The sequence below is a fragment of the Panthera leo genome, chromosome D2 (genome assembly GCF_018350215.1).
Source record: "Panthera leo isolate Ple1 chromosome D2, P.leo_Ple1_pat1.1, whole genome shotgun sequence".
NCBI lineage: Eukaryota > Metazoa > Chordata > Mammalia > Carnivora > Felidae > Panthera > Panthera leo.
This window is the reverse complement of record NC_056689.1, coordinates 72,409,735-72,434,384: the sequence shown is the minus strand read 5'-3', so window position 1 is coordinate 72,434,384 and position 24,650 is coordinate 72,409,735. Positions and strand designations below refer to the sequence as shown.

Below are 24,650 nucleotides of genomic sequence, written 5' to 3'. Positions count from 1 at the left end.
ATCCTGGGAACTCCGTGAGGCAGGGAATCCTTATATTTCAATATGCTTACACATTGCCAGGTGTACTCAGAGAGCTGACTCACTCAATTAAAATTAATTATACCTTTTAAATAATAACAGGAAAGAAGTAAAGATGAGTTGTGAGAATTCTGGCCTGAGCTTAAAGTCACTTGTTCTCTGACCGGAACTAGCAAATATTTAATTAAAGGCCAGAAAGCTTTGTGGCCCCCTAAGCAGGAAAACACATGACAAGTGGGCTTTCTATTTCTAGCAGTTACCTCTGACTGTGGGGGGCCTCGGACTGGTGACAACCCTTAGTTGGAGGCCCTGGGAGGATCTGAGGCTTTGGTGACCCTAGAACTGGAGGCTATCCCATAACCCTCCTGATTACGTTTTAACACCTTTGAGGAGTTTAATGATTAAAATGTGTTCCACTTCGGAAAACTTCAGAACAAGCTGTAAAAAGTAATTTGCAGTTCTCCTTTTCTCCATATCTATGCTGAATGTGGTGTTTAATTACTCCGTAATAGCTTTTGTTCTGATTTGTTACAAAAATAGACAAGTCCTTTATCATCATTAAACCCTAGGATTAGTATTTTTTTTAAATTAGGGATCATTTAAATATCATAAAAGGTTTGAAGAAAAATGGGAGAGAACTGTTTTTTGAGATACAAATTTTTAAACACAATTCCTTGATATTTACAACAAATGGATTCATTCAAATGGTGTATATTTAAAGAGAAGTCAAGCCACTAAAACACTCAGCTCTTTAAATCACCCAACAGCTATTTAAGACAAGATCCTGGAGGGTTGCCAAATTATACTCTGTAATGTAGATTCCCCAGGAGGGTGAGATCGCTGGTGTATTTGCTCACATTATTTCTGAATAGTATGGAGTATGTTTAATTTTTTAACATGTTTATTTTAACAGTTTTTAGAGTCCAACAGCAGGGTCGATTGGTGTATACAAAGGGCCAGCACTCTTACCTGAAGCTCCCACCAGTTTGAATTACTGGACATTTATTGGTGAGAAGAGAAAGTGAGCCATTAAAGAAGAAAGAGAGGGTCAGCCTTCTCTCTCTCTCTCTCTCCTCCTCCTCCTCCTCCTCCTCCTCCTCCTCCTCCTCCTCCTTGGTTATTCTCTCCCTACTGGGGTCCCAGTTGGATCCTGGTAATAACATCAACTTGTCCACTGTAGACACGGCCACATTTTAAGGAAATCTTTCTGAAGTGGTCCTGTTTGTAGAAGGAAGTGCAGTTCCTTCACAACTTGGTAGAATTAGTTTTAAATAAGCTTGCGTACCCAGGTCTTGATTTAGGTGTTGTGGAAAGGTGAAGTAATGCCTGTCACAGGGCATTAGCTTTTATATTGTAGTTAGAATTTAAGTTTATGGGTATATGCCAACAGATTATTTTTCTTCACTAAGCAGGTGAGTTGGGAAAAGGTTGGCAGCTGTTTTTAGTTAAGACAAAGGTCTAGAATTTGGAAAGGGGAGAAGGGGAATACTTTTTAAGAAAGGAAAACATTATTTAATCAAGGTAGCATTCAGAACAAAAAACTTGCACCTGGATTTACCTAACATGCACACACTGAAGAAAACACTTCATATACAATTTTAAAAAATTTTAACGTTTATTTATTTTCGAGAGAGACAGAGCATGAGTGGGGGAGGGGCAGCGAGAGAGGGAGACACAGAATCTGAAGCAGGCTCCAGGCTTCAAGCTGTCAGCACAGAGCCGGACATGGGGCTCGAACCCATGAACCATGAGATCATGACCTGAGCTGAAGCCTGATGCTGAACCCACTGAGCCACCCAGGTGCCCCAAAAAACCCTTCATATAAATTATATCATTTGAATCTGCAATGAGATCCAAGTGATCTTAGGACTAACAGTGTTCTTCTCCCCTGTGAACACAACGATGCTTCATTTGTCCAGAGATGTTCTGTATTTCCACATGCCCATGTCTTCTGTCTGCTTCTGCTTTGACTCGTCTCTGAGTTCGTTGCTGGGCTGCTGCTTACTTCTGTAACACTCTTCTTGCTGACAGTTTTGATAAAGTATTTTCTATCTTACAGTTACGTGTGTGTGCACCCATGTGCACACATGCCTGATTTCTTCAGTAGAAGGTAGGGGCTTCTGTCTAGTAGTTACTCAATAAATATTTCTAGAGTGAAACCAGTCTTGTTTATATCATCAAGGTTCTTCCCTTCCCTAGTGGGAGAAGCTAGTAGATTTCAACTGAGAGTCAACAAATGCTTTTGTGCATATGTATATTCATTGTAGCAACTTTCCAGAAACTCTTGGGGAGCAAATAGTTCCCATCTTGGGAGGCCACACCACATAGTGAGAAAAACTTGGATTTTGGCACAAGAGAGACCTGATTTTGAATCCAGCTCATTCATTTTTTTTTTTGTCACTGTGACCTTGAACAAGTTATCAGTCTCAGTTTCCTCATCTCTAAAATGTGATCATGCTATTTATCTTTCAGAGATGCTATAAGGATTAAATCAGTAAATACGTATGAAATGCTTGGAGTACAGTAGGCGCTCAGAAAATGGTGCTAAGAATCTTCATGATGGGTTGAGACTCCCTTTGGTTAGGAACCACACTTTAGGGACACCTGGCTGGTTCAGTGAGTAGAGTGTGTGACTCTTGATACCAGGGTCGTGAGTTCAAGCCCCATATTGGGGGTAGAGATTGCTTAAAAATTAAAAAAAAATTAAATATAAAAGGAACCACTTTAGGTTGTAAATCCTCAGTTACTTTATTTGCTATTCATTGATGCCCTTTGGATCGATGAGATTAAACATGGACACAATACTCCAGAAAGTTGTCACATGGGTGGGTGACCACTCCCTCGGGTGGATGGTTTGGTAAAGTACAAAATGGCCAAAATAAGTTCCTTGGGAATTTTAAGTCAAAGTCACAGCTAGAGATTTACAGGGAGATCTAGGGAAGAGGCAGCCTCCCAAAGGGTGCCAGGTGGGGCTACATAATACTGTGGAACAGCCTCCCCTCCCACACAGATATTTGCAGCAGTGAGAACTGCTTAAGATAAACTATCATCTCACCTTTACAGAAAAAAGAAGACGGGGAAGGATACCACCAGTCCCTCCAACCCTCCATCATTAACTGAGCCCCAAGTGTATCCAGGCACTAACAGATTTCCTTAAAACATGTATGTAATTAGGGAGAAGGGCAATCCTACAGCTGATTGTCTGTATAGATGCACCATAGATCTGTGTTTTAAGCTGGGAGGGGAGCATCATTCTCCTCTTCATTAGTCACTCCAAGTATCTGTCCTGTATTGAATGCATCATGCAGCAATTAAGGGAGCTTGGGGAGGGTTGAAGTTTTAGGAATAAGACTCTGAGAGCACAACCCTTCCTTTCCCTAATCTCCTTCCACATGAGAAGAGATCTGCGGGATACTATTGTTGGTGCTCAGCAGGCTCCAGATAAACAAGAACCAAGGACTCTGTAGGGCCAAGAGCGTACAGAATCAGCCCAGAGTGTCGGCTCCTTCCCCATGGCCCAGTGCTTTGATGCAATTTGTACTAGGTCATTCCATAAAAATGGTTGAGCTTCTTTTTGGGCAGAATTGACTAGTTGGTTCAGCCAGCTGTTTTGACTGTGTGATCACTCCTCTGGTCACCTGGCCTCATTGCCTGACCTTCCTGGTATTCAGTTGTATATAACCAGTGCATTAGTTTTCTATTGCTGCTCTAACAAATTACCCCAAATTGAATAACTTAACCAATACCAAATGATTGTGGTTCCTTAGTTCAGAAATCCAGTATGGGTCTTCCTGTGCTAAAACCAAGGTGTTAGCAGGCTGTGTTTTTTTCTGGAAACTCTAAAGGAGAATCCATTTCCTTGCCTTTTCCAGCTTCTAGAGGCCACCTCCATTTCTTGTTTGCTGGTTCCCTTCCTCCATCTTCAAAGTCATCAAGGTAGCATCTCTCTGGCCGTTTTTTTCCTGCCTGAACATCTCTCTTGGGAAGGGTTCTCAGCTTTGAAGGATTCAAAGCGATGATTAGGTTGGGTCCACCCAGATAATCCAGAATAATTTCCTCATGTCAGGTTCCTTAATTTAATCACATCTGCAAAAGCCCCTTTTGGCGTGTAAGGTGACATGGCCACAGGTTCTAGGAATTAGAATAAAGACCTCTCTAGGGGGCCATTTTTCTGCCCGCCTTAGCAGAGATAGAGAAGGGCAGTGCTCTTACCCACCTTTGGAGCCATCCTGGCTTCCTAGGACTGCCCAGCTGGGAGATGATTGAAGCATCTTTAAATCTCTCCCTCAGAGGCCTCCCAACTTTTGGTAGCCTGCGATGACATTTCTATCATAATTCTCTTAACTTTCCAAATCATACCACCCAGGGCTTTCAAAGGCAGTCAATTGCTCATGGACTACCAAACATGAGAGATAATGGGAGGGGGTGGGAGGAGAGGGGAAAATGATGCTGTGATTACCAAGGCCCTGAAACAGTTCATCTAGAAATATCCATGTTACATCCAGTTTCTCTGAAACTCTAAGTCAGGTACATTTTGTAACAAGTGCTATAATTTGAAGATGTCTCAAGCCACAAACCGGCTCCAGAAATGAGCTTTGTTCTTTACAGCACACTTAGCCCCAAACACAGGTCCTTTAAAATAACTTGATGGGCACTTACTGAGGAATATCCTAGAGGGCAGAGATTGTGGTATATTTATCTTTGTATAAGCCCAGTGCTGAGCACAATGCGTGCCTGCCCTAAGTGCTAGAACAAGCATGTACGTATGCACACATAGAAGGAGTGGGTCTCGTGTGACAGGACACAGAATTCAGCACGTTTCCCATTCCTACTTACGGAGCACTCAAGAAATTAAGGACTCTGAGATATTTTGTCTCTGCTTCCATAACGCACAGAATGGAGGCAATCAAGTCAGTGAAAGTGTCTTCTATTTCAGTTTACTAGAGATTCTGAGCAAAAGTAGCTGCAGGAATCGAAGAGTGTCTTGTTTGAGGAGGCAGGAGTCTAGTTCGCACATCATTAAAAAAATTACCCTAATGTAGTCCCTCTGCATTAGCCACAGGGAGTAGTGTTTGTGGAATGAGAGACTGATGGTATAGCGCACTGGCTTATTAAAGACAGTAGCTCTGGAATTAGGAGGCGTCGAGTTAGAATCATGGCGGTGCCACTTAACAGCTTTGGCCATGTACCTTCACCTCCAGATCTGCTCTCTTAACTCCAGAGAGTGGGAACCGAAGCACCAGTTGACACAGTCCTTTGGGCATTGGCCGGAGAGAGAAGAAGCAACCAGACGTGTTGGTAGGAGTCTTTGCTCGGCCGCCCGGTGACGCCATTTATCACTGAGATCCATTTCCGTTTCCTCTCTTGGGGCACAGACATACCTCTGGATTTCTCCAGGGCCAGAGATCTAGAGCTTGCCTCTGCCTCACAGGCTCTGTTCTTATTGTCCTGGACATGGGGATGCAAGAGGGACTTGGAGAAGGAGAAGCAGAAACCTCCCTAAACAATTCAGAGTTCACAAGTGAGGAGCGCACAGGGGAACCCTCCCAGATGATATGCAAAGCCCCTTTTAGATGAAACCCCTCTGAGGAGAGGTCTTCCTTCTGTGAATGGGGGGGTCTGTCATCTCAGTCTGGTCTTTAATCATTTTAAAAGGCAGCCCTTTTGATCATGAGTCTTAAAGAGTTCAGACGAAGTTTTCTGGGCCTGCCTTATTTGGGAAACATTTGTGCTTTGTAAAGACTCGGGCACACCAATGCTTAAAGGCCATGCCGAGCATCTTCGACTCTCGTCCAAGGGACCAATTGACAGAGGGCAGCACACAAGGAACCTTTTGTGCCTCCATAATTGCACAGCAGCAGGCATTTTATAACTGCTGAGTGGACTTCAAAGTTAATCACCATTTAGAAGTCTGCGTAAAACAATCCTCTAAAACACTGGGGATCAGGAAAGTTTTGATGATTTATTTGTATTTAAAAATCTAAGCTAGTACTCCCCAGTAGTACTGAGCTACACATGTGATTTGTAATTTCTGTGCCACATTCAAAATATAAAAAAAAAGCACAGGTGAATTCATTTTGACGTTTCATTTTCACCTAGTTTACCCAAAATATCATTTCGGCATGTAATTCAGTATAAACGACTGTTAACTATTTTACTTTTTTTCTCTTTGAAAAGAGTCTTTGAAATTCAGTGTCTGTTTCACGCTTAGAACACATCTCAGTTCAGACTCACCACGGTCAAGTACTCAACAGCCACGCAGGGGGTTGGTGTAGACCGAGGCACTGGGCTGTGATTCCTCGAGAAGAAGGGATGCAGTCTTTCGTCTATGCCAACCTTTCTTGGTACCCAGTGTGGTGCCAGCACCTGAGCGAGGTTATTTAGATGTGTTCATGATGAAGAGCTGACTGCAGTTATGAGATTGGCTTGCCTAGCTGTGGGCCCGAGCGGCAGAGGTTGGCATAACTCGTCATTGGAAATACAGTCCCAGCCCAGGACTCTTTTTTCAAACAGCTGTATTGACATATAATTCACATGCCATACAGTTTATTCATTTAAAGTACAGCTCAGTGATTTCTAGCATATTCACAGAGTTGTGTATCTGTCAGACAGTCAATTTTAGAGTATTTCCATGGCCCAGAAAAGAAACCCAGCTGTTATCCCCCACTCCCTCATCCTTTCTAGCCCTAGGTAACTATTAATCTGCTTTCTGTCCCTAAATTTGCCTGTTCTGGACATTTCTTGTAAACGGGACCATACAATATGTGCTCCTTTGTGACTGGCTTCTTTCAAGTATGAGGTTTTCAAGATCCATCCATATTGTAGCATGTATTAGTTACTTCCTGCCTTTTTATTGCCAAATAATATCCCATTGTTTGGATATACCACATTTTGTTTATCCATTTGCCGTTTGAGGACCAGTGGGATTGTTTCCATTTTTTTTTTTTTTTTTTTTTTGGCTATTGTGACTAATGCTGCTGTGAACATTTGTGTATAAGTATTTGTGCAGATATGTTTTCCTTTCTTTTGGGTGTATACGGAGGACTGGTCTGGCTGGATGATATGGTAACTCTGTATTTAACCATTTGAGGACATGCCAGACTCTTCTCCAGAGTCTGTATTTTTACATTCCCAGCAGCGTTCTGGTTTCTCCTGATCTTTGGTAACGCTTGTTATTGCCTGTCTTTTTGATTATAGCCATCCTAGTGGGTATGAAGTGTTCTATCACTGTGGTTTTGATTTGTATTGCTCTGATGCCTAATGACGTTGAGCATCTTTCCAGGTTCTTATTGGCCCTTTGTATCCCTCTTGTGGAGAAATTTTTATTTAGGTTTTTTGCCTCTTTTAATTGGGTTATTGGTCTCTATTTTTGAGTTGTAATCGTTCTCTGCATAGTCTTGATGTAAATGCCTTATCAGATATGTAATTTGCAATTATTTTCCATAGTTTTGTGAGTTGTCTTTTCACTTTCTTGATGGTGCCCTTTGAGACATAATTTTTTTGAAGATGTAATTGGCTTTATTAAGTGACTCATGAATTGGTCGACATTTTATCTAGCAAGTAGGGAGATGCTCCCTGAGACACAAAATTTTTAATTTTGCAGATGTTCAGGTTGTCTGTGTTTTCTTTCAATGCTTACGATTTTCTTGTCATATTTAAGAAACTGTTGTCGGGGTGCCTGGGTGGCTCAGTTGGTTAAGCGGCCGACTTTGGCTCAGGTCATGATCTCGCGGTCTGTGAGTTCGAGCCCCGTGTCGGGCTCTGTGCTGACAGCTCAGAGCCTGGAGCCTATTTCAGATTCTGTGTCTCCCTCTCTCTGACCCTCCCCCGTTCATGCTCTATCTCTCTCTGTCTCAAAAATAAATAAACGTTAAAAAAAAAAATTAAAAAAAAAAAAAGAAAGAAACTGTTGTCTAATCCAAAATCACAAGGGTTTATCCCTATGTTTTCTTTTAAGAGTTTTATATCTTTAATCCATTTTGAGTTAACTTTTATATATGGTACGAAACAAGGTTTCAATTTTTACATGTAGCTATTCAGCCGCCCCATCACTATTAGTTGAAAAAAATTTTTTCCCCTCATTGAATTGTCTTCTCAAAATTCAGTTGATCATAAATGTGAGTGAGGATTTTTCGCTGGGCTCTCAATTCCATTCCATTGATCTGTGTGTCTAACTTTATACCCATCACACACTGTCTTGATTACTGTAGCTTTGTAGGAAGTTTTAAAGTTGGGAAGTATGAGTGTTCCAACTTTGTCCTCTTTTTTCAAGACTGTTTTGGTTCTTTAAGATCCCTTAAGATGTCATAGGACTTTTAGAATCTGCTTTCAAGTTTCTTCAAAGAAAGCTGGATTTGATAGGATTTTTTCTGAATCTGTATTGCCATTTTTTCAACTATCAATTAAGTTGCCTGGTCTAGAATTTTATATTCATGAAACCACACAATAAGTATTCTTTTGTGTAAGACTTCTGCTCATTATATTAATGAGATTCATTCATGTTGTTGTGTATATTACTAATTCCATTTTTTTATATTGTAGAGTAGTATTCTGTTGTATGAACATACTTCACATCTGTTTATCCATTCTCCCATCGATGGACCTGTGGACTATTTCTAACTGTTAAGAACATTTACGTACAAGTTGTTTTCGTGGCTCTGTATTTTCATTTCTCTTGAGTGAATCCCTAGGAGCAGAATTGCTGGATCATGGTGTAGGTATATGTTTAGTTTTATAGGAAATTACCAGATCTTGCCCCGAGGTAATGCTATTTTACACTACAACTAGCAATTGGAGGAGAGTTTCAGATGCCATTTATTAATCCTCACTGACATTTGATGTTGTGAGTCTTTTTAATTTTAGCTATTCTGGTGGGTACATAGTGATATATTATTGTGGTTTTAATTTGCATTTCCCTTATGACTAATGATGTTGGACACTTTTCTTATGTGCTTATTGATCACTTTGTGAAGTGTCTGTTCAGATATTTTACTCACTTAAAATGTTGGGTTGTTTGTCTTTTTATTAGCGAGTTGAAGGAGTTCTTTACAAATACTGGATGCCAGATCTTTGTTAGATATAGGATTTGTGAATATTTCTCTCCAAAATCGCTTATTACTCATTTTCCTAATGGCATTCTTTATTGAGCAGGGTTTTAAAATTTGATGAAATTGAATTCATTTTTTCTTTTATTGCTATTTCTTTCAGTGTACTATCTAAGAAATCTCTATGTACTCCCAAGTCACTAGAATATTTTATGTTTTTTTCTAGAAACATTATAGTTTTAGCATTTACTTCTAGGTCTAAGATCTATCATGAATTTTTGTGTATGGTGAGAAGTAGGAGTCTAAGTTTATTTTTCTCCATATGGATGTTCCGGTGCCATTTGTTAAAGATACATGCCTTTCCCCACTGGATTGAATCGACTCCTTTGTCAACAATCTAATGATTGTAAAAATGCAGGTTTGTTTCTGGGCTCCCTGTTCTGCTTTATTGATCGACTTGTCTGTCTTAATGCCAGTAACACTCTGTGTTGATTACTGTGGCTTTATTATATGTCTTGGAGTTGAGTAGTGTCAGCCCTCTGACTTTGCCTTTTTTTTTTTTTTAAAGACTGCTGCCTATCCTAGGTACCAGTGTTTCTTATAAATTTTAGAATTGGCTAATCATTTCCTACAAAAAGTCTGGTGGAATTACTATTGGGATCCTGTTGGATCTATAGATCAATTTGGGGAGAACCAATATCTTGACATTACTGAGCCTTCCAGTGTATGAATACAGCATGTATCTTTACTTCTTTAGGTCTTCTCTGACTTCTCATGAGCCCATTTTGTTTTTTCTGAGTCACTTGTCCTGTTGGTTCCTTTTCTCTCATTTCTTCCTTTCGGAGTTCTTCAGCGCAGTAGTGACGAAGGAGTGTCCTACAGTTGTGATTGCCGGTGGGATCTCTGGCAAATTAACTTACTATTTAAAAGAGGATGAGGATGATATTTCATTCACAGAGTTCGGGAAGTATTATATTAAATATTTAGGTAAAGTCCTTAGAAATAAAGGCTCCGCAAAGGTTGACTTTGTTTAGGACTGCCCTTCACCATCCAACTCAGCTTGTATCTGGTCCATGAAGTCCCGTTCTTGAAATATCTCTTTTCTTCACTGTTCTGTTTTATTCTTCCTGTAGAATTTAACACTTTTGCCTTGAGCGTGTCTGATGCTTCTTTTATTGTAAGCTTCCTGTAGGATCTGGACTTTAGTTTCCTATAGGTCCATTGATTGTTCATTATAGTGTATCAGCTTCAGTGAACACTAACAAAGCATCAGAAAATTTAAGTTTATTTTTTCTGAGTGCAGTTGCATCCATTATCTTATGTTTTCCTTGATGACATAATGAAGGCTGCTTTATCCTCAATTACAGGTGAGGAAACTGAGGCATTCCAAGAGGGTCTAGGTACCAGCCATGACCAGTTAGGGGCAGAGCTAGAACTAGAAGCCAGATTCTGGACTTGAAGAATAATAACCATGATGCTGGAAAAAATGCATATATACATATCTATGTATGTATATGTATGTGTGTGTGTGCGTATGTGTGTGTGCACACATATACATGTATTGTGTGTGTGTGTGTGTGTGTGTGTATAGAAAGCATGCTTAAAATTTCTTAAGCTCTGTAAGATGTTGGAATCCTTTTTTCAGGGCAAGCCAACCACACAAATCCTTCGTGAAAATGACATTTACATTTCATGACTGTGTTGAGCCAGTGAATAATGTCGTACAGGTTTAAAAGAATCTTAAACTGCCAAGCGAACTTCCCCTTCTCCTTTTGAAAAGCTACTCAGTGGGGTATGATGTGTGGTAACAACATTTACTGCTCGCCGGCTCTTCTTCACAAGGATAAAAATTGACAGCCGCAGAGGTTTTTTAAAAGGTGTCCTCAGCTCTCTGGGTCCTCTGCCCCTTGGAAATGCCCGGTTCTATTGTAGAAGAGCCCAGCCCAGTGTGAGGTCCCTCCGTGTGCGGCCAGAACGTGGGCCCATGAAGAGAGAGGAGCCACGTTATCTACACTGAGCCTGTGAGTGGGTGACTTCAAACAAATGTACTGCTTTCCAGAAGAAAGACCCGCGCTCTGAAAGATTCATGGAGTGCCTATGGTGCACATTTAATTACTCGCTCCCACCTCCCTCTGCAAAATACTAGCATTTATGTGATAGAGAGTGTGGGGCAATACTTTAGGGTTTAATGTTTGCTCACATAATAAACATTGATCCTGCTTCCTCAGGAATGAGTACGACTAGGAGAGAATGAATGCCCCTTTGCTGGACATGTTTTTTCCTATTGTTCCCCTGGGCTGCATCATTCGATGCCAGGGGGCTGGTGGCCATGGGGAGTAGCCTTTTTGCTTTTAGATCCAAGCGAGTACATTTTATTCCTCTATTCCCTGCTTCTACTAAGTGCCTTCTGTGTGCCGGGTGCTGTGTTAAGGCTCTAGGGGCTAGGGCCGCCTGGGTGGTTCAGTCGGTTAAGTGTCTGACTTCGGCTCAGGTCATGATCTCACGGTTTGTGAGTTCGAGCCCCGCGTCAGGCTCTGTGCTGACAGCTCAGAGCCTGGAACCTGCTTCGGATTCTGTGTCTCCCTCTTGCTGTGCCCCTCCCCTGCTCATGCTCTCTCTCTCTGTCTCAAAAATAAATAAAGATTAAAAAAATTTTTTTTAAAGGCTTTAGGGAATGGATGTGCCTTAATCCTCCTAAAAGCTTCTGTGATTCCCATTGTATTGGATGGTGATGCGGAGCCTTAAAGAGGGCAGCTAACTTTGCTGGTGGCAGAGCCAGGGTCACAGCTCAGGCACTGGGACTCCAGAGCCCATATGTGTCCTGCCAGCACTGGCTCCCCCCCCTCCCCCCGCCACTCTCCCTCTGTCCCCCCACCTCCCACTTCCTCCTCTTCCCGAATCCTAGAAGGATGACAGCTGCATTAGGTGCACGAGTCTCTGTAGCTCAGGTGTATGTCCTTGTGTTGGACTGTCCTCCCTTCCCTTGACCTCTTCTTGGAATTCTTCTCTTTTCATCTGGCTCTGCGTCTTGTCCCCGTGTCCTTATCTTACCTTAGCTGTTGCCATAAACCTACTGAGATAGTTGCATTTTTTTTTTCAAAAAAGAGTATTTGTAACGTTTTTAAAAAGTCAGGGCTCACCTAGGTGGTTTCTGCAATTGGACTCCAAATCCATATGACGATAAAGGCAGAGAAAAAAATGTGGTTGGGGTTCCAGAAACAGGGGAGTTTAGATATGAAAAGGTATTATGGATAGGGCTCAAGTTAACTCCCTGGGGGTGTTTGAGGGAATGAGGTACTTTAACTGTTGTCCTTCGTGTGGAGGGACAGTTGGGGGCATTCATTAAGACACAGTGTAGCACCGTGGTTAAGAGTTGGGCTGTGAAGCCAGACTGCTTGGGTCGAATCCCAGATCACTTGCTTCCCCGTGACCTTCGGTAACTTTAGCTAACCTCCGCGAGCCTCTGTTTCTTTATATGTAAAATGAGAGTAATAATGATAGCTAACTTTTAGAGTGACTGAGAGGATTAAGGCAGTCTGTGTAAAGAACTTGAAATAGTGGGCGATCTACTGAAGGCTCTGAAGACATATCAGTTATTATTAACGTTAAGATGTGTCTACCACACTCTGATATTTTGCCTTGGACTTTGGGACTTCAATGGACAGAACATCATGGTGCTTTCAGCTTAGCTGCAGAGGAAGAGAGAGAAAAGGACAGGTATGTATTAGTACACCAGGGAGATGTGCAGGTGGTTGGGGGTGCATGGCAGAGTCCCTAGGAAGGATTTCAGGAATGTTCAAGATAGAACTGTAGACCCGGAAAGGACTGCAGGAGTTTTCCAGTCCAACCATCTTTGGGATCTAGAGCACTTAAATGGCTTGTCCACATTTATGAAGAGGAATTATGGTAGAGCCAGGCCAGAACCTGTACCTCCTGAAACTGAGGTTGGGCCAGAGTGTATTGCGTGGCCGAACCTCCTCCTTGAAGACGTGGGCCAATTTGCTGAAGCATATTTACTTCCCAAATCATCCTAATCAGCAATGCTTGATGTTGGGGGCGGCTTCTCTGAACTCAGACTTTAATTGTCTCTGGCTCCTGGGAGCTCTCCTGATAGTAATTTGTGCCAACCCATCAGAATAATGATGATGGCCATTGTCTTATGTTTACTTTAAAGTTGTCTATCCTGGTAATGATCACCTGGCAAAGAGAGAGACTTATCCTGTTGGACATCTATAAATATCTAGTTTGAATTTAGAAAACTGGGCAACCAATCCAGTTAAAGCCTGGCGCTTGGAGACCTGCCTGAGGAATGCATGGGTGATGAAGTTACCCAGTTGGCTTGGAAAGAGCATCTTTTATGTTGGGTGGGGGCCATAGAAATTGATTCAGGAAGGCATGAGAACCTTAAAGATTTCAGATGCTTTATAATTTATCTGTAATGGGAAAAATGCTCTACCGAGATAATATCTTGGGATAAATTTGAAACCACCAGCTGTATTATGGATGTGTTTGTGGATGTATGTGAATTGCAGGGAATGAAATTTTTTTTTTCTGTGAATGTAATTTAGCGTGGATAAGATGACGAATTAGCAGTATGCAATAAGAGCCCATTTGATATAATGTGTGTAATTTTAAACTTAAAACCATCATGCTTTAGAACTGGAAGGGACCTCAGAGATCAAACCGGTTTGTAGCTGGAGGAACTGAATCCCAGAGAAGATGAGTGGTTTTGCCTCGAGTGTGAACTAGAACCCAGATATTTAGACTATTGTGTTTGGAGACTTTTTAGAACATAAGGCTTGATTGCTGCAGGCTCATTTTTTTTTTTTAGCAATAATGGTCTTATAGCATTGCTAATCAGAGCCAAACTGATTTCTTCTGGAAGGTGGACTGATGCTTCAGCCCTTTGCATATGTGGATGCTTAATAAAAAATACTTTCTGTGATCCCCCCCTCAATTAATACTCAATTATGTAAGTTTAGGGAAATTCGAACAATATTATTTATCGAACTCCGTTGTTCGAGCTTTTAATGTGGCTTCTTATGATTTCTCAGTTAGCGGATTTAAAAGAATTCAGAGAAAGTCATGTATGCTTTTCAAAGAAAAACATTGGTTGCTAGAGGGATTGAGTTTAATATAGTTTCATATCATAGAGGTTTTAATAATGCAGTCTAAAGTATTTGTACATGAATTCATTAAGCCCAGATTAGTCTTATTATAATTACTCAAAAAGTAATTCAATTTAAGAGAAAACATTTTAAATGGATATAAAATACACTGTTACCCGGGAAGCCATACTGTTCTACTTTATCAGCACCATAAAGTACTAGCAGATTTGAACATAACTTTCACAGTATACAGAATGCAATCATAAAAAGTATTATTCCTAAATCTATTTTTTTATGTTCTTTCAGTAGTTAAGAGCTTTATCCCTCTGTGCTAGGAATGAGATATACTAAGGATAGCATGTCATAAAAATCTTAGGGACTTTCTAGCTTGCATTGAGTGCACTGCCTTCCCCAAGTCAGTGCAGGGTGATGTGTTACAGGCACACGGCCTAAGATTGATGTTGGTAGCACATTCTTTAGAAAATGTAGCAGGAAGCTACTTCGGGGCTTTAAAAAAATTTCTTTTCTGACTCACAAATACTAAAAGATGTTTACTGAGTGCCATGTGCCTTCAGAGGTGCGCCAATGACGGGCTAAGTATTGGTCTTCGTTTCCAACATGATACAAGGTGAGGAGAGGCCAGGAGCAAGGAAGACCATAGACCTTTCCCTAGCCTGCATCCAGAGTGAGACGGAGAAGAAAGAGGGGGAGAGATACAAGGCCCACCTGCATGAAAGAATGGGCTAGTTTTTGGCATCGAGGGCTGGAGACTGAGGAGTGAGGCCTTGCAGCTAGTGCTTAATAACCAAGAATCACAGGGCTGTGTTCAGTTTGAGCCGCCTGAGTGTGCCTGGGGGGAACCGGGGGAGCATGGAAATGGGCTGTGTGGCCACAGGGCTGCCTGAGCTGTCTGGCTTTGGAGACGCAGAAAACTAATCACAGCTCCTGTGTGGTGCCATTGAGGCCAAGCCAGGAGCTCTGGAGGAGTCTTTGCTCTGGCTGTGCTCCAGGAGAGCACAGACTTGCACCTGGATAGGAAGGAGCTTAAGTGGCTTATTGTATTCAAACTTAAAAAATTATTTAATAAAGCAGCAACCCCCCCCCCCATTTTTTTTAAGGCAAATTCTTCATAGAACTCCACTGTCCCTGGCAGTGTGGGTCTCAATTGAGACCCCTGGCAGAGTGGGTCTCAATTCCGCTGCCCCCATGCAGTCCCTACCTTCTTGGAACCCTGGGCCTCATGGAGCATGGCTTCAAGCATGGATGAAAGCCCAGGGCAGGGCTGCATGAGCCCTTTACATCGTGGCCTTGAGAAATAATGACAGGTCCAGAGGAGCTAGGCAACGTCAGAGGGGTGAGTGGCACCATAAAGAAAGACCAGGCCTGGCTTTCTGCAATTTCTGGGTTTTAATCACAACCCTTTAGATCATCAGGATGTTACTGGATCTCGGTCTCTGACATAAAACATCAAAAATCATTCATTCATTAGGGGGGGAATTGCTCCAGAGTTTCTTAATGGCATATAGCTGCATGACAATAAGGAGTTAAAACGATCATTTTATTTTAATGGATTTTTTTTTCTCTTCTGATACTTTTACAGTCCTATATAAGTCACAAAGTCTTTTCAAATGGTAAGCAATCAATATATGTGTGTTGACTAATAATCCTACAATGTATAGAATATTTCTGAGTACCAGTTATTGTGAATTTTTATATGCATTACTCATTTAATCTCCATAGCAATTTATGAGGTAGCACAGAAATTAGCTATTGTTATCATCTGCGTGTTGCTGATGAGAAATGCAAGGCTTGGGGAAGTTAAAGTAATTTTCCCAAGATCGCACAGTCAGACGTGGAACCAGCTCTGACTTCGAGACCTGAGCTCTTTGCTGTCCTGTTCTACTGCTTGTTATTATAATAACATTAACTTTCACTTATTGAACGTGTACCGTAAACCAGCTACTCTGTGCTAATTGTTTTCCATGTAACTGGGTTGTCCCTTTGAATTCTAAACGAAAGTTTTATTATCTCCGTTTTCTAAATGAAGAGACCAAGACCCGGAGAGAGGGCTTAAATAGCTAGCCCAAGATGGCCAGGATGGTGAACTAGCAAGGATTTGAACTTAGTGTTATTTGATGCTAAAGTCCGTGTCCTCTGTTTTGCTTAAATTATTCCAGCTTGATCCTCGTGATAGCTGCAGGGGAGAGAAGAAGCTTCTCTCTCCCATCCCTGTCTTCTAGATGAGAACTTAGTCTGTGAGAGGTCTCCTCCTTGGTTTCCATCTGGTCGAGGGGCCAGGGCCCAATTTTAGGTCATGGGATCCAGTGGCCATGGTTATGCGGTAACATGACACTGGATTGTATTTGGGAGAGAAGGAGTTAACCCAGCTCTCCTTGGGAAGCACGCTTGCCATTTTTGGACCTCAGCTTTGTGAGTGTCCAGCACAGCTACTCTGGAGTGCTGGTATTCGACAAGAGAGGAGGCATTGGTGGGCCCACTTTTCAACAAAGAAAAGAAAGGATTCTCTTCATTCACAGAGTTTTTATAGAAATGTAGAGACTGAATTCTAGTTGCCCTTCCTATTGATGTACATGAAATCTGGTTTTTGAAATCTGGCGAAGGGAGAGCTCAGCTGATCTTGAAGCTGATTTTGGTTGATGGTGTACCTCACCCCATTCGAGGAAGCAGTGTTCATTTCAGCTGTTCTCTATGTCTCTCCCTTTGCCCCTGGTTAGTTGGGTCCCGGTAAAATTTGCAGTGCTTTACTGTAAAAGCACTTGTACTTGAAAGAGAATTTTCTTTCTGTAGCTCAAACCACAGGAGGACTCACAAGACAGCTATCTCCCCAGGTGAGACTTCTTAAATGGGAGTTAAGTGCATGCATTTTCAAGAAACTAAACTCCCCTCATATATAATTTAACCTAGAAAAGAAAGCAAAATTGAGAGAGTAGTATGATTACATTGTTTGAGAACTGGTAACTTTACCTCCCCCCGTCTCGTGGAAGTCAGGCACACTTTCTCTGTTTGGCATATCTTCAGTGCCGTGGGGTGTGGGCTGAGTCTGATGTTGTAATAATAGTGAAGTTTTCTCTAACCATCTCCGTGGACTGTGGATTGAAATAGTAAATTATTCCTAGCAGGCTCAATGGGCAATGAGACTGCCATCCAGTTCTCCTCATAAAATAAAGCAATAGATAAATAAAGGAGAGCCAACTCACTTAACCCGCGTGGCTCTGTGCACTGCTAATTATTAACCCAGGCGCAAGAGAGGGGTTCACCCAGAGTGTAGTTAAATCATTTTTAATAGAGGTAAACACTAGCCATGTGGATGAGTAGGCACTCAAGAAAGTTTTTAATCAGCAACGTTTAGGAATCACCCAGTCTAATTGCCATAACTTATTAATAATAATAAGTAATCCAGTCTTTTTATGGCCCCTGTCTCTGGAGGACTCAGTGCATTAAAGAACTCTAGGGTGTGAATTCTCTCAGTGACTGTGGGGGAGGGGGACAAGTACCCTTGATGCTCATTCCTAACGGAAGAAACTGGGCATCAAGCTAAGACAGACAAATATGAGCTCCTTTTTATTTTCTTCTCCCCACGTCTGAGTCGCCATCTTACACATGGCCTTTCATCTATCTATAGGACCAGAATGGCTCCGGGGGGTGGGGGTGGGGCTGGGGCTGGAGAACAGGCTTTCTTTGTTCCTGTGACTGATTGAGGGGAGTGAGTGTGAGCAGACCTTTGTCTGAAGGAGTTTATTTCCTCTGCACAAGTGTCCCTAGTGTCCTTTGGGCTCAACCTGACTGTGGCTGGGTGGGTGCTGGTGACTCCCAGCCCCGTGCTTGTGTGATTTCCCATTCCTGGGAAAGCAGGAAGGATGGCACTGAGTCTCACTCTCAGAGTGATTCTTAACGGCAGCTGACGGGAGAATGTGTCTGTAAATTATCCCACTGAACCTGCCCAACACCAGGGCGTGGGTGTTAAAATATCTCCAGCTCATCAGCAAGGAACTTCAAGTGCAGAGTGTGTAAGTGATTGACTCCCAGATAATTCTGAGTGATTGGTTACACTAAAAGGAGAATATGTCACTCAAATGTGAGGGCCTTTTGAGTTTTATAAGTGACTAGTCCCTATGGCTTGGGGATTAGGGGTGATGGACATGAAGGTGGTAAGAGTATTCCTGTAGCTAATACCCTCTGAGGTCCAGAATTTGGGGGAGGTAAAATGTACCCAAACAGCACAGGATTTACAGTCTTCTCACTTACTTTCTGTTCTTCTGCCCGTGAATCATTGGAGCCTGAGCCTGGATGGCTGTTTCAGTCTAGACAAGTGAAACTTTAAAGAAGGTACCCAAGCCATTATTATACAGAGCAAAGAGCTAACTAATGCTAAGAGCGGAATGATTTATGCCACAGACTACAAAAGACATAAATTTAGAGTGTAAATTACAAGATAACTCATGTGCAAAATTGTTGCAATATTTATACTGGTGTTTATTAAAATTTACATTTGAATAAAAAGGTGCAAAATGTAAATGAAGCTGAAAAAGGTTTTTTTTTTTTTTTTAATTTTAAATAGCTTATACAAAATTCAAGAGTGTTTCTTGGAATAGAGGATATGAGTAGTACTCTATGCAGGTTTGTCTGCTAAAGCGTGAAATATACAATGAAACGGGAAGGAATAAGGTCACTAAATCCCTGCCTGAATTTCCTCCCTCCCTGCCCACTGATACTTTCCAGTGATTCAAATCACTACTGAATTTCAAAGGAAGTGCTCCCTGTCAAAAGCCATGGCTAGGAGGTTGAGGATCGGGGACGGATGTCGAGACTGGATCCGTGTTTAAAAGACTAATCTTATTTCACTGATATTTTCAAGGTTGGAAATTTTTGTCTGCATTCATTAGAGGAGAATGATAAATCTCTAATTTGTACTTTGCTAATAATAGGGATGAGCTTTTGTGCTTCATTAAGGTTAAATGAATCTCATGTAGTCCTGGCTGAATCTTTAGTGCCTTGTGTGACCTTGGGAAATATCTCCTTCTCTGGGACTCAGTTTCCTCCTCTGCAAATTAAGGGGTTGGACCAGATGAGTGCTAAGACACACCAGCCCTTTTTCCTTCCCTCCTGTGTGGGCTCATACCATGCCAGTCATTGAGGATCCACAAAGGTAGTTAAGACCCATGACTCTTGTCCTCAGGAGCTTGTGGGCTATATAAATAACGAACTATAAGATGAGCTATAATTGCAAAGTGCACAATTTACTCTAGGAGCAGAGAGGTGGAAACAGAGACTTCCCTCTCTGTGGGGATAGGCACTGAGAGGCTTCACAGTGGCTGTGACATTTGAAGGCTGAGGAGGAGAGCCACTCCAGGTGTGCAGGCTGGTCTGAGGGTGGGTGGTATGGACTGCGTGTTCCAGGCAACAGATGCATGTGATGGGTATATTTAGGGAGCTGTGCATGGTCCTTCTCACAGTCTCCGGACAATGTTGAGGCATGGCGGGTGAGTGCCGTCCTTCCGCTGCCGTGTCGGAACTTGTACCAATGATGAATGACGGAGGTTAGAAAATAATAGATAGTGTATATAAGCTAGGGCAGAGTCGAAGTTGGCCTGGAATGGCACCGATATGCCCATTTACATCCCAATTAGCTTTCGTGAGCGTGAGGGATAGGGTGGTGTTTCAGCCAATTGCCTGGGTCCTGTGAGCCTGCAACCTGACATAGCTGTGCCACAGCCTGCGTATGCCCTTGGGAGTGTGTGTATTGTGTATGAACGACACCCTTCGCGAGGGTCACAGCTACGCCAGCGGAATGAAGACCGTTCCCACAGGTATTCCCCTCCTTGCGGTCTGTTTAATCCACTCAGGTGTGCATCTCATCTGCACCTTTTATGGGCTCTCCACTCTCTGTGACCTCGTAGGAGCCGATGTGTAGTTCCTGGCGGCAAATGTAGATGTTGATGGTCCAGTTCTTCTTTAGTTTCCAGTATGAAAATAAAGTTTTAAAATTCGGATTATGGACGTAAGGCATGGTCAGTGTTACAAATTAAAGTCGTACAGAAATGCTTACATAGGATTTCAAAAAGTGACCCCAGATCCCATCACCCAAAGACCAACATTTCCATGACGGTCTTTCTTCATGGAGATAAACGCTCGCACATGCTTGCGTACGCATTCGTAAGTGGTTTCGGGACACGTGTTCCCTGTTGCTGGCTGATTTTTTTCATTCAACAGTAATCAAAGTCTTTAAATAAAGATTTTCAATGGCTGCACCATAATCCATTTTGTGGGATAAATTATTTTTGGTTTGATTCCCTGTAGATAAATAGGCAAAAATCACTGTTTTGCCAGTATACACAATGCTGTGATAAACGTCCTTATAGACTCATTTTGTACCTTTACTTATTTCATTAGATTAAATTCCTGGAAGTGGTACTATCAGGTCAAGAACTATATATTTAACATTTTCTTACATATCGTCAAGCTATCTTCCAGAAGTTTTGTACCTGCCTACCACCCCATTAGCAGGGTAGGAGCGGGCTCATGTCTGGGTGGTGCTGTGTTCCTACCAGCACTGTATTCGACCTTAAGTTACTGAATGAGAAATATGAACAGATGAGAGAACTTTTGGGGTGACTGGGAGGCAGTTGAGAACAGAATGGGCCTGAATGCACATCTGAGATGTTGAGAACAGAATGAGCCTGAATGCACATATGAGATGTCAGAAAAGGGGCGCCTGAGTGGCTCAATCGTTTTGAGTGTCCGACTTCGGCTCAGATCATGATCTCGTGGTTTGTGGGTTCAAGCCCTGTGTCGGGCTCAGTGCTGACAGGTCAGAGCCTGGAGCCTGCTTCAGATTCTGTGTCTCCCTCTTTCTCTGCCCTGCCCCGCTCTCTCTCTCGCTCGCTCTCAAACATTAAAACACTTTTTTTTTTAAAAAAGATATCAGAAAGGACCTGGCGTATGCATAAATGTTCACCAAAAGACATGTACAAAGATATTCATCACAATTCCTAATTGTCAAACACTGAAAACAATCCATCAACATTACAAAGGGAAAATAACTTAGGATATAATCACACAGTGGAATAATATATAGCAGTGAGAATGAGTGATATGCTGTGTGGAGCGTGGATGATTCCCACAGTCACTGCGGAGCAAAAGGCAGACAGTGTGAGTGCATTTCTATGAAGATTAAAAACAGGAAGAAACAAATGTAAGGTAGAAGGCATGCCAGTGGTTACCAGTAGAGGGATATTAGTGACTGTTTGTTTATGCTTTTTGTTACCTGTATGTTTCCCAGTACTAGACATAGTGCTTGCTATATGGCCTCTCAAGTAATTGTTGAAAAAAAATAAAGTCACAGTTTTTCACCTTTTAAGAGACTTTGACCTAGGATAATAGGAAGATGTGGCATTATTAGTCGTGAGTTACATATGGAGAATTCATACAAATGTCTTTCTCTTTGATTTAAATAGGGAACCGTAGTATACTTGTAGAGCCTTCCTCTGTTTATTCTCTTGTGTGGCGTTGTTTTTGTGTTACTTGTAAACCAGGCAAGCACTTGGTAGTGGGTGAGAAGATGGGGTTTTGGAATCAGACATTTGGGTCCAATCCCCAGTCGATTGTTTCCTCCTCTGTGGCCTTGGATGAGTTTCTATGGTCTCGCTTTCCCCAATCTGCTGAATAAGGATGAGAATACAACCTACTCTAAAAGGTGGTTGTGAAAAATAATAATATTAATTTTAACAATAACCACCAAATTCTCTATGTTTACTACGTGCTGGTCACTGATGTAAGCTCTTAAAACAGAGGACGTAATTTGTTTGATCTTTCCAGTACTCCTGTCTATTTGTGGTTTAGGAAATGTAAGCCACAGAGTTAGTTAAATGTTGAGCCAGGATTTAAACCCAAGAGTTTCATTCCAGAGCCCGGGCTCTTAACCACTGCCTCTGAGTTAAGGGAAATATTGTACAAAGAGTGCCCAGCAAAGTCAACATATGTTAGCTGTGATTATCATCATTGTCATTTGCAATATCATTATTAATATTTTTTCTCCTCTCTCTCTCTCTCTCTCTCTCTCTCTCCCCTCTCTTCCCTTGGTTTTTCACCCTCCTGGCAGATATTTTCCAGCAAGGTAAGTTCACTGTCACCTGCCTGCTTTGCCACTGGCTGTGATCGTTTGGGAACAAGGGTGTCCTCTGTGGGCAGAGGGTTGTGGGGCTTCGCATTCTCTGTGGACTCATCACGGGGGCTTTAGGAGGCACCTGAGGATGATAGCTTCAGGTGGCCTGAAGTGCCATCAGCCTCTCTGGGCCTCTGCTGTCCGGCTTCTGCTTCCGGACCATACTTGGAGGTAGGGTGGGGGCTGGACAGTTTGGCCAGGAACACCGGGGAGAGTCATGGCCGGGTCTCTGTCAGGGAACGGGTAGGCTTGGGACGCGTGGGGCTGGTGAGGAGCAGGTGTCTCTGGGGGGTTCAGATGGAAGATCCCTGTCCCTCAGGGTTCTTGCATCAGGGCCGCCTGCTGCTTGGGCGGGGCTTCAGACGCGAGCTCCATGTGGAGGTTTCTTTGCTAAAGAAATGTATCCCTGTCCTGAGAGGAGGTGTAGGTAAGATCATGGCATGACACCTTCAACCCAGGTGTCCCTGGAAACCCCTCCAACTGTGCCTGTGACAGAGATGGAGCCAGGCGAGGGCATAGAGTGTCTTATCTGTTTTGCCAGCCAAGGTCATGTGTTCTGGGGAGTTGGAGATGGGAAGTCTAACTGCGTCTTCTGGTTGCGTGTTTTAGTCCTCACTGAGGATGCACAGCCCCTGTGCTCTGGGGTGCAGAGGGAGGCTCCTGGGCACAGCCTTGTTGTACCTGCCAGACACACGTTAAGGGGAAGCCGCCTCTTCCCCCCCACCCTTTTTTTTAGATCACAGTCTGAAACCACCCGGTAGGATCGGCAGGGCATAACTATACTCAAGCTGGGCAATACGTTTGTGGCACGTGTTTGCTATGTCTTTCTTGAATCCAGGGCTGGCTTGGAATAAAAGACACTGGTTTAAAAATACATCTAGGCATCCCATAAATAGCTTCCGAATAATCTTACAGGCTTGATATTTTCACAACGATTATTTCAGCCCAAACATGCAGCGTGTGTTATGGAGAATGTCTGCCTGCTCTCTCTGATAGAAGCGCCGTTGTGGGTAACAATGAGGGGACTGTTGTGTTTGTCTTTTAAGAGTCTGGAGTCACAGACCTACTTTTATAAATAATTCATAAATTGCAACAAGCTATAAGTAATAAGTTCCATTTGGCTAGAGACTAAGAGATGAGCAAAATTGAAAAGGTGCCGTGACTGTTGATGTAGTGGGAGCCCTGTTGTCGGGGCCCCTCGGTGCAGTGTGTCTTCTTCCTTGACAAATTGGGGGTTCACGGTGACGCTCTGGGAGGAAAAGAGGTTTTCTTTTTTTTTTTTTTTTTTTTGCCTGAGCTTGAATCCACTCACCAGCCGGTGCTGAATTGCATTTCTCCTTTTGAGACACGAGGCGCTTGAATTTGGGAAGTCTTCCTGGATCATGAGGGCTGAGGCCACCGGAGAGTGGGAGAGAAAAGGCTTGTAGCAGAACTGGCTTTTCTTCGAACGATTGTGAGCATTCACGGTTGTCATGGTTGGTATAAAAAATGGCTTATTAGGCTACCTATGTCAAGTTTGGCTCCTTTTATAATCAGTCATTCCATTTGATTGATGGGATTTGCCTGTCAGTAGCAATGATATGCAGAGCAAAAGTTATAATCATCTGCAAATCACTGGCTATCGGGACTTAATAGCATCTTCCAGAGACGGAAGCTGCTAGTAGCCCGTTGCCCTGCGTGATGGTGGGCGGCAGCTCCTGTGTAAGATATTACCAGGATTTCGAATGCAGAGAATTGAACTTGCTTTTGTGAATAATTTACATGGCTCCGGCCTTACAGGACTGTTACATATGGAGGGACATTTCTCTGAAATGGTAGCAAAGAACCCACCAGCTGGTGCCCCTTCCTTACCTTTGCTTCCAGCCATTCTGCCAATGAAATTAATGCTCAGTAAAATGTGACAGCTAAAAGGTGTTGGATGGGGCATCTGGGTGGCTCAGTCGGTTAAGCATCAGAGTCTGGATTTCAGCTCAGGTTATAATCTCACAGTCTGTGAGTTCGAGCCCTGCATCACGCTCTGTGCTGGCAGTGTGGAGCCTGCTTGGGATTCTCTCCCCCTCCCTCTCTCTCTGCTTCTCCCCCCATTCATGCTGTCTCTCTCTCTCTCTCTCTCGATCTCTCTCAAAATAAATAAACTTGAAAAAATGTGTTGGTGACAGTCACATCAGACCAAGACAGAGGGTTCTGTGTCTTAGAGATAGTCGAAAACGTGACTACACGATGTCTCCTGTGGTTGAAACTCTGTTCCAGAATTGTACCATTAATTTGTAACACGGGGGGCCAAGCATGGTGCTTGAA

The 24,650-nt window shown here is 42.7% G+C and overlaps 1 protein-coding gene across 3 annotated transcripts in view; it reads left to right on the top strand.

Annotated features, from left to right (window-relative positions):
* Positions 1-24,650, top strand: part of GFRA1 (GDNF family receptor alpha 1) — a 211,248-nt gene that overhangs the window by 37,926 nt on the left and 148,672 nt on the right. For 2 of the 3 annotated variants that reach the window (XM_042908506.1, XM_042908504.1), the window contains exon 4: positions 22,290-22,304. The exons of the other annotated variant lie outside the window; for it this stretch is intronic. In XM_042908506.1, the coding sequence (XP_042764440.1) occupies positions 22,290-22,304 (15 nt within the window). The remainder of the gene's footprint in view (positions 1-22,289; positions 22,305-24,650) is intronic. 3 annotated transcript variants of the gene reach the window in all.